Below are 13,492 nucleotides of genomic sequence, written 5' to 3'. Positions count from 1 at the left end.
TTTTTTTTCTTTTGGGGTAGGGGGGTTGGGATGATGACAAGAAAAAACATTATTGCACAATGTTTTAACTTTCCTAAGATATCACCAAAACTGTCAAAACAATTACATACGCACACTAAATCAAAATTCATAAATCACATTACATTTTTTATTAAAAATAGTAGGGGCAATAGAAAAAATAGAGACATAAATTGTGCACACTTCCACTTCACATGTCAATGGTGATAGGATCCATCTCACAGATACGTTTGTAAATGAAATCGCAGGGCACATCAAACCAAGATTTGGAGTGAGAATCCAGCACTGCACAGTCCTCGCCATGAATCCCACCGGACTGGTGATTATTTGGCTCTTTATCCCATTCATTCCAGAACCTACAGTGGACAGAGTAAAAGCCCAAGGAAAATTTAGAAGAAAAAAATATTTCACATGGAACATAGTTAAATCTGAAATCCAACCAATATTGAGGGGACCATCCATTAGTCATTAATAAACATCCTGAAAAGTCTAAATGAAAATGTAACCCTTTATGATCACGAGAAACAAAATAATGATACAAATATTAATAACCACAGTCTTGACCAACATATAATAGTCATCGTTTTGAAGCTTAGAAGCTGCACACGTGACAATGCATGTATAGGCATAAATATAATTAACTCAGTATATACGTATATATATATATATATAAAAAAGAGGTCAATGGGACAGTCTCCACAATGATTGAAAAACTTGTGAGTATGTGCACGTACGTCCTATTAACAACTGTGTTATCCACCCATTTCCACACCCCCTCAGTCTCAGCATCTGATAAACCAATCCAGAAATGATAGTCCGATCCACCACGCTGGCGTGCGACACTCTCAAGGGTGTGCTACAAAAACAAAAAGATATCAACTCGCGATAATAGTGGAACAGCATATAGAATGAACATACAAGCAGCAGACATGAAGGAACTACTGTATTAACAAAGTTGTGCATACACAAGACATTTGTTTACAAACATACATACATGCACACATGTGCACTCACACACACACTTACATGTTGTTCATAGCTGTGGAGTATAGTCAGGTGGCCGCCCATGGATGCACAGCTCTCTTTGCTGTGTTCCCAGTCAAGTTTATCCTCACTAAAGAAATAACACATTCCTTCCATATGCATCCAAGTCTCTGGGCATGGCCTACATTGGATCACTGGGAAGTTCATACATAGATAGGAAACCAGGATAAGTTTGCAGAATTCTCGTAGTTTCTTTGGATATCTTGTAATGTGACCACTTATTTATTCTAGAAGACTGGGCTATGCAACTACAGTCCTCAAAGTCGTAAGCTGCCCCTTAGGAACCTATTTTTTTTTTTTGTTTTTTGTGAAATGTTATACAGAGACACTCATTTTGGACCCCAAGAACAATTGACTCAATTGCAAATAAAAGCATGTGCTTCTCACCCTGTTTTGAGCAAGTCTGTCCAAGAGTCGTGTATTCAGAGCAAAGGCGAGAGAAGCGTTCCTGCATGGCGGTAAGTTTAAGAGTCAGAGAAGCAGCCTCAGATTCATCATTCTTAGCTGGCAGTGCAGTAGGAGATGCTTTGCGACTGTTAACTACTGCAGAGAGAGAGAGAGAGAGAAAAAGTGTATTTCCATTAATGTATTGATCAGCCAGGCCTGGAAAGACTGATCAGACAACAACATGCTTTTTTGTCTTAAACATTTCTCATATGTGAGAACCCAGTGGTTTAAATACAGTTTTATATGAGATTAGATTGAAATAAAAGCCGTTTTAATATGACCTGTTGTATAACATGTAAATATATTGTACACCATAAACCAAGTTTTCTGACAGTGAGAAATAAACTGTAAAATCTCTGCACTGTATATACCAAATACTATTAATGCTAACACAAAAGCTTGAAGATTCTTATGTGAAAACATACATGTAGAAGCAGCACACTTTTTAATCTCCCCCAACCATCAAAATCAATCAGATAATTTTTTACTTTATGTCCAAAATGTTCCCATTTTTGGGGATTGTATGTGACAATATTGTTATTGTTATTGAAAAACAAGCATAACGTGCTTGCTTGGTAGCTTGATAAAAGCAAAGAAATCCACATTCACTCTGATTATACCACAGATTCAGCGTTATGTGTATTCGAGTATGGCCTGCATACGTGTACGTGTGAAAGTATGTTTACTTACAGAGAACTCCCAGTACTATGTTTGCAAAAACAGAGGCCAATAGAGCAATGGACAGGACAAGAGGGGCCTGCCCCCTCAAACACTTTGCTCCTTTGTGGACACCTGATGGAACACAAGATCATTGTATGATCTGATTATTACACTGAACATGCCCACATATTACTGAACACCTCAACAGTTACATTAAAAAAAAAATTCTACCACAGGTTCACATGCTCACACACGCACATGCATGCATACACACGCACACATGGCACACACATTACCCTTTTTGTCCTGTAATGTGTTGAGTATCGGTCTGTTCCCACAATGAGAGATATCCTCTGTGAACTCTTGTAGACTGGTGTAGTTTTCAATGTCTTCCATCTTTCAACAAGAAATTCAGTAGATCTGTCAAGCACAGTCTTCTTTATTTAACCACAGAGCTTCTTACAGTAATTACTGTCTGCACAAGTAATGTTTTTATCTCTTCAACATTACCCTAAAAAGAGGGCTTTCCTGTAGAGTTAGAAAGTTCCTCCTGTGCTGAACTTCACTGTCTGATGGATTTCCTCTGAAGGTTATGTTTGTTTTACTGCTTCTGAGGCATGTAGGAACTGTTTCTTTTGAGAGCTTCCTCCACACTAACTTTTATCCCTGAATTCTCTCCCTCCCTCTGTGTCTCTGATCATGCAACACTTTCAGCCACCTCCTCCCCTTCCAACCCAGCACACATTGGCAAATATTCAGATTAACAAATGAACCCTAAATCAGGTTGAAAGAAAGAGAGAAACAGAGCAAGGACAGTTCCAAAAACATCCTTCTCAGGGTTGGAAGTTGGTAAACACTTGCAGGAAATAGGGCAGGAGGGCTGGTTGTGCAATACTGAAATTTTCAGCATGAAAGAAAAAACATTCAGTGACACAGTAGGTCATTCAATCCAATTATTATAGAACATTTTGTTCACAAGCTTTAGATATATTCCTGTAAAATGATTCATACGGAATATCTTGTGGGCACTGAACATTTAGTCAATATAAAAACATCACCAAAAAATTCTAACTAAGTTTTTAGATTTTTAATTGTCTTTTCCGGGTTCAGCTAATAGTAAGGATAATGATGTCGAACATCAACCTAACCTGACAGAAGTATTGAAGAAATGACACAATCTTGTTGAACAATAAAAATCTGATGACAGGTAGTAAATTGACTATACATTTTGTTTATGGTGAAAACAGGTACAGTGGGACAAAATAAGCTCAATCATCTACCCCACATTCATACGAATACTAAATTAATATGGAATACTAGTAATTCATGCTAAACTAATATGGAATGAAACTGGTGTTGCCATTTGGATTACATAAGAAGAACAAAAATACAATGACATATTATCAGAAAGTGTCCCACTTTATCTGTATTCACCATGGTTGGGAAGAATAGTTAAGAAAGTGTTCTGGGCTCCATGTCAGGTTTTGAGGAAATGAGGACCCAAATTCAGTTCAAAACCCCAAAAAAACACTTTATTAACAAAAACTCCCACAAGGAGCGACATAGATTATTGGCACGAGTGCATGCAGCCACTTTGGGGCTTTCAAAGGGACACCACCTGGCATCCCAAAAATGGGGACATCAAACAAAAACACAAGACAGACAAAATGAGCATTAACATAGAACAGAAAGCACTGCAGAGAGTGAGGGAAACCAGGAAGGAAACTTAAAGAAAGGGGTGGATTCTTGTGGCCTGGGGGTACGCATCAAGGCAGAGGTAAAGTCTGGAGGCCTGGGGGGTGACCACAGGTCAGGTACAGGAGGCCTGAGAGGTGGCCACAGGGCAGGGACAGGAGGCCTGGGAGGCAACCAAATGGCAGGGACAGGGTCAGGAGACCCGGGAGATAGCCATATGGTAGGGACAGGGTCAGGAGGCCTGCATGGTGACCACAAGGCAGGGACAGGGTCAGGAGGCTTGGGAGGCAGCCTCAGGGTAGAGGGGAGTTCAGGAGGCCTGGGCGGCAGCCTCAGGGCAGAGGGCACAGAATCCTGGGCTGTGGCCGCTGGACAAGAGTTGGAGTTCTGGACTGTGGCTGCTGGACAGGACACAGTAGGGAGCAGCTCAGAGGGTGAATCCGTCGAAGGCTGCGGCACTGGCCACGACTGGAGCAGTCTCAGAGGCCATGAGCTCAGTGACAGTGACAAAGGAACAACCTCCTTGGTCGTGTACACTGGAAGTGATGGGGGAACAGTCTTTTGGCTGTGAGTACAGGCAGTGATGGGGAAACAACCTTCATGGTCATGGGCACTAGCTGTGGTGGTGGAACAGCCTTTGAGAGGGGAAAGACCTCCGTGGTCGTGGACACTGGCATTGCCTGGGGAACAGCCTTTATTGTACATATATACAGAACTGAACTAGACAGGAAATCAGGACCCAGACAACATACTCCAGACATTAAACACAACAGAGTGAAGAGCACATGGCCAGGAATAAAACCAAGATCATGCAGGCCTGGAATAAAACCAAGACTGCGCAGGCCTGGAATAAAAACGAGACCACGCATTCACACTAGGACAGACATGGGTGGATAATGCCATTGCCCTTTTGTCACAAAAAAAGTATATTTATACAATACATATTTATAAAGGCAAGTCACAAGTGGAAGAATTATGTGTGAAATTTCCCTATTATCTTACAGTACCTGAACTGCTACATCTCCACTAAGTGAATCTAAACAGCTATTATAAGCAAATTTCATGAATTTACAGTAGTTAGCACTACCTTGAGATGTTTCTTTAAATAAGATGTGGAGTTGGACACTGATGTTCTTCTTTATGGAAGGGAAAAGGCAAAAAAAAAAGCCAGTTTACTGTCAACTACAATATCTCGTTCACTTTCCAACATACAAGACACATGCTGCCTGTACCTCCAAGACCGAAAAGCCCCTATAGCTGTGACATTGTAGCTATCAAGGTTTGTTTGTTAATGTCCAGAATGTCATTTTAATATTTTTAATTATTAAAACATATTTTAATCTTCTTCTTAACCCATTATTTGATTGGACTGACAAAGATTAACACAATTTGACACTGTAACGAGTTCATGAGCTAAGGAGGACACAAAGACAAATAGCTCCTCTCAAGGTAAATATTTTATTGCAGTATAACACAGCTTCAATTTACAATAATCAATTCGGGCCCCAGACTCTCTCTCCCCAAGTGCTGTTAGCGTGGGTCTTTTGTCCGCTCTCCCCGTGCTCACTGGAATTAGAGACAGGTGTTAGACATAATTTAGCTCAGGTGTAAGTGCCCTTACCACTTCCCTCTCTCCGGACGGGCACTTGACCACACCCTCGCTGCCACATACCCCCACCGCCCGACTCAGGCCAGGGAGCCATCTGGCCTGCCTACCCCATTTCTGGAGAGGAAGTCAGCGGCAGACATCTGCACCCCCGGTCTGTCTATTGGAGAGCCAGATACCACCGGGTGATCCGGGTGTTAGTATCCTTCAAGCGGTGAAGCAATTGGAGTGGGGCGTGGTCCAAGCAGAGGGTGAAGGCCCGCCCCAGCAGGTAGTATCGGAGAGTGAGGACCAACCACTTGATGGCTAGACACTCCTTTTCCACAGTGCTGTACTTGGTCTCCCTCAAGGAGAGCTTACGGCTGATGTACAGCATCGGGCACTCCTCCCCCTCCACCACCTGCGAGAGTACGGCCCCCAGCCTTCTGTCTGAAGCATCCGTCTGTAATAGAAAAGGGAGAGAGAAATTAGGTGCATGTAATAGCGGCCCCCCACAAAGTGTGGCTTTAACTTGCGTGAACACCTGTTGGCACTGCTCCGACCACTGGACCGGGTCTGGAGCCCCTTTTTTAGTGAGGTCAATCAGCGGGCTGGTGACGTCCGAATAATTAGGTATAAACCTCCTGTAATAGCCAGCCAGCCCCAGGAACTGCCTCACCCCCTTTTTGGTCTTGGGTCTCGGGCAGGTCGCAATCGCCGCGGTCTTGTCAATTTGGGACGCACCTGGCCCAAGTAGAACCCCAGATACTGTACCTCCACATGCCCAATCACGCACTTCTTGGGGTTTGCTGTGGGCCCCGCCACCGCAGCGATCTCAGAACCGCCCTCAGATGTTGCATGTGCGCTGCCAATCATTGTTATAAATGATGAGGTCATCTAAATAGGCAGCGGCATAAGCCGGATGCGGCCTGAGGATTCGATCCATGACATGCTGAAACGTAGCCGGGGCCCCAAACAAGCTGAACGGAAGCTTCACGAATTGGTGCAATCCGAATGGCGTGGAGAAGGCTGTTTTTTGTGGGAAATTGGTGTCAAGGGGATCTACCAATAACCCTTTGTCAAATCCAATGTTGAATACAATCGAGCAGTACCTAACTGATCAAGCAACTCATTAACGCGGGGCATCGGGTACGCTCTTAGGCACTAGAACAACCAGGCTGGACCAATTACTGTGGGATTCCTCTATTACCCCCATATCGAGCATCACATCTAATTCCTCCCGAACTATTTTCTTTTTGTGTTCGGTCAAGCGATCGGGACGGCTATGTACCACCACTCCCGGTTCGGTCTCGACGTGGTGCTGGATGAGGTTCGTACGACGACGTAGAGGGGAGAACACATCCACAAATTCTAGTTGCAACTTGGCAACCCCTGAGAGCTGATACAGTGAGAGGTGGTCCCCACAAGTGACCGGAGTGTTATGAATAGGTTTTGTGTTTACATCCGGCCTGAGCTCCGCCCTCTCTGGACATACCGCAGCCAACGTCACAGGCACCGCCTCACTCCATAGTTTCAGGAGGTTGAGTTGATATATTTGACGTGCGCCCCCTCTATCAGTTCACGTTACTCCCATGTTGGGAGTAATACGAGTACCTTATCTCCCGGTGCAAATTCCCTTAGCTGAGTACCCCTGTCATACGACTGTCGTTCTTGAGCCTGGAGCAAATTCTCCTGTGTTAGTTGCCCTAGTGTGGAGTTTTGCTCGAAGATCAAGAACGTACTGAATTTCATTTTTGCTATGTGAAGGTCCCTCCTCCAAAGCTTTGCGGATGACGTCAAGCACCCCGAACGGGGAGAAGCCGGTAGAGGCTTGCGGGACCTCTCGTACTGCAAATAGCAGGGGGTCAAGCCATTTATCCCAATTTCTAGCATCATCATGCACAAACTTACGAATCATGTTCTTAGGGGTGTTATTAAATCGCTCCACCAGGCCATCTGTCTGCAGATGGTAAATGCTGGTGCGAATCGATTTAATACCCAATAATTCATACAACTCGCGTAGTGTACGTGACATAAAGTTTGTGCCCTGGTCGGTGAGGGTTTCTTTCAGAATTCCCATCTGTAAGATTATTTTGAAGAGTGCCTCCGCAACACTAAGTGCTGAGATGTTGCTCAGAAGCACTGCTTCCGGGTATCGCGTTGGTTAATCCACTAGGACTAATACAAAACAATGCCCGCGTGCTGACCGCTCTAATGGCCCGACGAGGTCCATGCCAATTCTCTCGAAGGGGACCTCGATCAGCGGGAGGTTGCGCAATGGCGCTTTTGGGGTGGCCGGTGGATTTACCAGCTGGCATTCACGGCATGCCGCACACCACCTGCGGACATCGCCGCCAATGCCCGGCCAATAAAACGGGCTATTAAGCGGTTCAGTGTCTTTCTTTCCCCTAGGTGACCTGCCATCAGATTATAATGAGCCACATGGAAAACCATTTCCCGGCGGCTCCGCGGTATTAAGAGCTGGGTTATATCTTCCTGCGTCACTCTATACAACCGCTCGTTAATGATTGTAAAATAGGGATATGAAAGTGCAACATTTGGGAAGAGTTGTTGAACATCAATCACTCTCACTTGGTCAAAGGCGTGCTTGAGGGTCTCATCTCATGGCTGCTCCAGAGGAAAATCCACTTCGGAAAATCCCCTGAGGATGGGAGGGGCCGCAGCCTCTCCCCCCTCACGTCATCATGACGTTGAGCTGACGAAGACGGCCCCGGCTCCGCTTCCCCCACCAGAGCATCGCACGTATCACACCTCATCGCTTTTACGCAGGACCCATCTGCACACATTCCCTTCAATACATTTCTAAAATCAGGCCAATTAGTCCCCAAAATCAGTGGATTTGTGAGGCGGGAACTAACTGCGGCCTCCACTAACGCTTTGTTCCCCGAAATTTAAACACCAGGGTCACCACAGGGTATTTGTGAATATCCCCATGCACAAGCTTCACTCTCACCATCTTAGCTGTGCCCAATGCCCCGGGTTGAACCAAGCGTTGGTGGATCGTGGTTTGATTACAACCCGTTTCCACCAATGCTTGGTGAGCACCCCCCTTGATCCTTACCGGTATCCGGTACGCTCCAGCTCGATCAGGGGCAGCCTGCGGGGTGTCGGGGACCCGGACCACAGTCCCCAGCTCCATCACGGGGCATTGATCCCCGCAACCCCAACAGGCTGTCCAGATGCTATGCCCGCACCTGTGTCGGCGGACACGGGCACTGTAGAGGAGGGGGGTAGTCCACCACCTTGCACGGGGAACTGGACGCGTTGGCGGAGCTCCTCACCTCTGCAGGGCAGGAACGGGCTCTGGGGAAAGAGCAGAGTGAGAGGGAGGAGGGGAACACACAAGGGGAGGGGGGGAAGAGAGAGAGGGATAAAAGGGCTCTTCTGCCCTCGGGTATGCCACCAACTGGTCCTCTGCAAGCAGGACAGCTTCCTCCAGTGACGCTGGGCGGTGGCACTGGACCCATTCTGCTGTCCCCTTCGGCAGACCATGAATCAGCTGCTCCAGTACCACCTGGTCGATCACTCCCCCGACGTCAGGATTCCTTGCCAGCAGCCATTTCCGGCACGCGTCTAGGAGCCGCTGGGAGAAAGCAAAGTCTTCCCCCAGCTTCAAGGACTGGAACAGCTGGCGATACTGTTCCAGACTGCGACCCACTCGCTGCAGGGTAGCTTTTTTTAAAGACGGGACCCCCAAAAAATTAAATTCTGGCTACGCCCCTGGTATAAATAAGCTGGTAGTAACCTGAAGGGGGTGTTCGAGATTTTCGGCATATAACTCTCCTGGGCTTGAGAACTCTAGGCAAGAGTCATCGACCGACATTGCTTGAAGGTCTCTGACAAGTTTTTCAGAAGCCAAAGGAAGAAGCAGCAGAGTCTTTAATGAGAGTATGTGCAAACACACTGCATGCAATTGCTCATATGTCATTCCTGTGAGAGCTTTTCACACAACTGGAAGAGTAGGGAAACAAGAAGAGTGTTTAATAAGTACCACAAGGCTCAACCCTGAGGATATAAAACCTTGCAAAGGTGTTAGGTGTTGCCCAGCCCGCAGCTCTACAGATGCCTGCTAGCTCTACAGATGCCTGCTAGGGCGTTGTCCCATGCATTGTCATGGGACAACGCCCAAGAAGCCACAACACCCCTGGTAGAGTGGGCTCACAGGCCAGCAGGGGGCGGTAACCCAGTGAATGATCCTTTGTTTTGAGACAGCACTTCCTTTCCGCTGTCCACTGAAGCAGACAAAGTGCTGCTCAGAGCTTCTAAAGCTCTGCCTGCAATTCAATTAGATGCGAAGAGCACGCACCGGACACAGCAACGCCAAGGCTGGGTCTGCCTCCTCCAGGGGCAGTGCTTGCAGGTTCACCACCTGATCCCTGAAAGGGGTCATGGGAACCTATGGGAGTAGCCTGTCGGGGTCTCAGGATGATGTGAGAGTAAGACGGACCAAACTCCAGGCATAGTTCGTTGACAGAAAACACCTGCAGGTCCCCTACCCTCTTGAATGGAGGTGAGCGCTGTCAGGAGGGCGGTCTTTAGAGAGAGTGCCTTTAGTTCAGCTGACTCAAGGGGCTCGAAGGGAGCTCCCCAAAGGACCACGGAGAGGTCCCACGAGGGAAAGAGGTGAGGCCTGGGGGAGGTTTGACCTCCTTGCGTCTCTCAGGAACCTGATGATCAAATAGTGCTTCCCTAAATACTTACCGTCCACTGCATCGTAATGCGCTGATATAGTGGCCACATAAATTTTCAAGGTGGATGTGGACAGCCGTCCCTCCAACTTCTCTTGCAGGAAGTTTAAGCACTAATCTTACTGCACATCTCTGGGGGTCTTCGCCTCGGGAAGAACAACACTTAACAAACAGATGCCACTTCAGGCCCTAGAGGTGCCTCGTTGAGGGGGCCCTGGCACTGCAGGTGGTAGGCCACTTAAGTCTTCCGAATCCTGTCCAGGGGCCACACATGGAGATTCCAGAGGTCTGGTTGCGGGTGCCAGATGGTGCCCCGTCCCTGAGAAAGATAGTCCTTCCTCAGAGGAATTCGCTTTGGGGGTGGCTGTCGCGAGGAGGATGAGTTCCGAGAACCAAGTCCGGGAGGGCCAGTAAGGGACCACTAAGAGGGTCTGCTCGTCATCCTACCTGACCTTGCACAACATCTGTGCAAGTAGGCTCAATGGGGGAACACATATTTGCATAGCCCCAGGGGCCAGCGGTGTTCCAGGGCTTGTGTGCTGAGGGGAGCCTCAGTCATAGAGTACCGAAGCAGGCAGTGGGAGGATTCTGGGGAAGCAAACAGGTCTACCTGTGCTTGGCAGAATCGACTCCAGATCAGCTGGACCGCCTGAGGGTGGAGTCTCCACTCTCCCCTGAGCGTAACATGCCGTGACAGTCTGCTGTGCTGTTGAGGTGGCCTGGGATTTGAGTGGCCTGCAGCGACTTGAGCCGCCGCTGACTCCAAAAGGAGACGACGGGTGAGTTGTGACATTCAACGAGAGTGTAAGCCGCCTTGGCGGTGGATGTACGCAAACGTTGCTGAGTTGTCCGTCCGGACCAACACATGCTTATCCCGGATCAACGGCAATAGCCTCCTCAGGGCAAGTTGTACCGCCAGCAACTCGAGGCAGTTGATGTGCCAACGCAGTCACGGGCCGGTCCAAGGGTCACGCTGGGATGCATCTGTCATAACCACGACATGCCTGGGGATCTGGCCTAGGGGAACTCCTGCCTGAAGGAACACTAGGTCTGACCAGAGGCTGAATAGACCACGACAAGTCTGCGTGCTCGTCTCTCGACTCAGGTCTGTAGCCAGTGCTGAAGTGGTATCATATGCATCAACCCGAGTGGCGTGACCATCGCTGAGGATGACATATGCCCCAGGAGCCTCTGAAAGGATTCAGTGGGACCAGCGTATTCTGTCTGAACGCATGCAAACAGTGCAGCACTGACTGCGCACGCTCGTTGGTGAGGCGCTGTCATCGAGAGCGAGTCTAACTCCATACCGAGAAAAGAGATGCTCTGAACCGGGGCGAGCTCTTTTCTCAGCTGACCCGAAGCCCCAAACGGCTGAGGTGCCTGAGTACCAGGTCCTTGTGTGCACACAACATGTCCAGCGAGTGAGCTAGGATTAGCCAGTCGTCGAGATAGGTGAGGATGTGGATGCCCACTTCCCTTAGCGGGGCAAGGGCTGCCTCTGCGATGTTCGTGAAGGCGTGAGGAGACAAGGACAGGCCGAAGGGGAGGACTTTGTACTGGTAAGCCCGACTCTCAAAGGAGAGTCAAACTGGAGAAAGGGTCTGTGCCGAGGAAGAATCGAGACATGGAAGTATGCGTCCTTCAGGTCTACCGCCGTGAACCAATCATGATGCCGGACGCTCGCTAAAATGCATCTACGCGTGAGCCTCTTGAACGGGAGTCTGTGCAGGGCCCAGTTGAGAACTCGCTGGTCCAAGATTGCACGCAACCTGCCCACCCTTTTTTGGGTACCATGAAGTAGGGGCTGTGTTGTGGAAAATTTATATTTTACTTTCTTTAAGGCATTATGTGGATTTTCTTTCGATTCAATTTCTCTCCTCTATGTATTTTCTTTTTCACCTGGCAGGCACAGGAGACACACACACACAGTAAAACAGATGGTCATGGGAAAAAGCCTTTTGAACTCCTCAATATGAGTACGGGAAAGAAAGAGGGATTATTTAGCCATAAATAAAGCCTTTTGTTGAGTTTCATGGGTGTGAAACTCAGTGAAGCTCAACAATGGACCACTGTCTTCAGGACAAGATAGCGTTTATACGGCCTTTATATGACCTCACAGATGTAAAGACCGTAAAACCCAGGGGGCTTAGAAGAGCCATTGGTATTTCTAAAAACTAGCTAGATCGGGTTTTACTGGGATTGAGTGGAAAATTACGGAAGAAGGGACTTTGAGGACGGGGGGTATAAATAGGCCATGTGTTTTCTGTGTGAGTGAGGTTTTTGTTCCTATTGCGAGGTAGCTGTCGTGGTATTTTTGTGAACAAACCTCTTTTAAAAGAATAAACTCTCTTTTCAAATATAATTTGGATCTTGATGTCTCTTATCTTGTTATGCATATTTGTTTAATTATTGTTTTTGCCACAACAATTGGTGTCAGAAGTTGGGATCTCACGGCAGTTTCTTCTGGTCCTGAAGACAGCGGATTTGACGACTGATCATCCCAGCAGCACCAGGCTTCTGGTCTTACCTCGAAAATTGAGAGAGAAGAGCCAAACTGCTTTCAGGGCCAGGAGTGACTCGACTGAGATCAGAAAGAACCCGGTGGCAGTAAAAGCATCTCGGTAAGAGACAGTAAAATTATTTTATTTTGGGTGGTGTAATTTGATATGACTGTTAGTGAACCATAGTGGCTGGAACTATCTCTTTGGTACGGGCGGAGAAGGTTTTCGAGGGGAAAATTGTAACCTGAGGAAGTCAAGTCAATTTTATGCCAAAAAAACTAGCTTGTAAGTGGACGGAAGAGCCACTAGCTCGCAAAAAGTGGAAGGAAGGGCCACTAGCTCGCAAAAGTGGACGGAAAAGCCACTAGCTCGTAAAAAAGGTGGACGGAAGAGCCACACAGAGCATATTTGCTACCCTTGCCGATTTGAGGTGACAAAATCGGATCTGTTGAAGACGTTTGACAGATTATTAGACGCGCGTCGAAGGGAAAATCCAGGAGAGATAGATATCAGCCAATATGGGGTCATCTAACAGTAGGCCTAAACTAGATAATTTTTACACACCGTTTTCGGTCAAATGAAAAAGAATTATGGACATAAATGTATGCTGGATATAGAAAAGTTGATCAAATATCATGATTTTCCTGAAGAAGGAACACTGAGCAAAATAAGACTGAATGTTGTGAAAAAGTCAGTTAAAAAAAAAAGCAGTGAAAAGCAACAGAGTTGTTGCGGTTGTTTTCGTCATGTGTGTAAAGAATGTGAGCAGACTGTAGATTGTTGGATTGAGGAAGCCGACAGAAGAGAACGAAAGCAAATGATGAATGAGTTAA

The 13,492-nt window shown here is 47.1% G+C and overlaps 1 protein-coding gene across 3 annotated transcripts; it reads right to left on the bottom strand.

Annotated features, from left to right (window-relative positions):
• Positions 1-126: 126 nt before the first annotated feature.
• On the bottom strand, positions 127-2,856 carry cldc1 (C-type lectin domain containing 1). Of its 3 annotated transcripts, none has more exons than XM_052143877.1 (7): positions 2,680-2,856; positions 2,466-2,589; positions 2,200-2,301; positions 1,450-1,605; positions 1,045-1,196; positions 753-874; positions 127-374 (listed from the first exon to the last, which is right to left on the bottom strand). In XM_052143877.1, the coding sequence occupies exons 2-7, from the start codon at positions 2,563-2,565 to the stop codon at positions 209-211; spliced, it is 798 nt and encodes a 265-aa protein (XP_051999837.1). In that variant the 5' UTR covers positions 2,566-2,589; positions 2,680-2,856; the 3' UTR covers positions 127-208. The 3 variants fall into 3 exon arrangements, with proteins under 3 accessions (XP_051999837.1, XP_051999838.1, XP_051999836.1); XM_052143878.1 differs by having other exon boundaries at positions 2,466-2,565; XM_052143876.1 differs by having other exon boundaries at positions 2,466-2,855.
• Between the last annotated feature and the right edge of the window lie 10,636 nt (positions 2,857-13,492).

The sequence above is a fragment of the Xyrauchen texanus genome, chromosome 15 (genome assembly GCF_025860055.1).
Source record: "Xyrauchen texanus isolate HMW12.3.18 chromosome 15, RBS_HiC_50CHRs, whole genome shotgun sequence".
Taxonomy (NCBI): domain Eukaryota; kingdom Metazoa; phylum Chordata; class Actinopteri; order Cypriniformes; family Catostomidae; genus Xyrauchen; species Xyrauchen texanus.
This window is presented reverse-complemented; position numbering and strand designations above follow the sequence as displayed.

Excerpts from the sequence above, each read along its gene's own strand:
- cldc1 (XM_052143877.1), bottom strand. The coding sequence starts at position 2,565 with ATGGAAGACATTGAAAACTACACCAGTCTACAAGAGTTCACAGAGGAT. Across the intron at positions 875-1,044 it reads TCCACAGCTATGAACAACAT|CACACCCTTGAGAGTGTCGC; the intron begins GTAAGTGTGTGT and ends TTGTTTTTGTAG. Across the intron at positions 375-752 it reads AACACAGTTGTTAATAGGAC|GTTCTGGAATGAATGGGATA; the intron begins GTACGTGCACAT and ends TGTCCACTGTAG.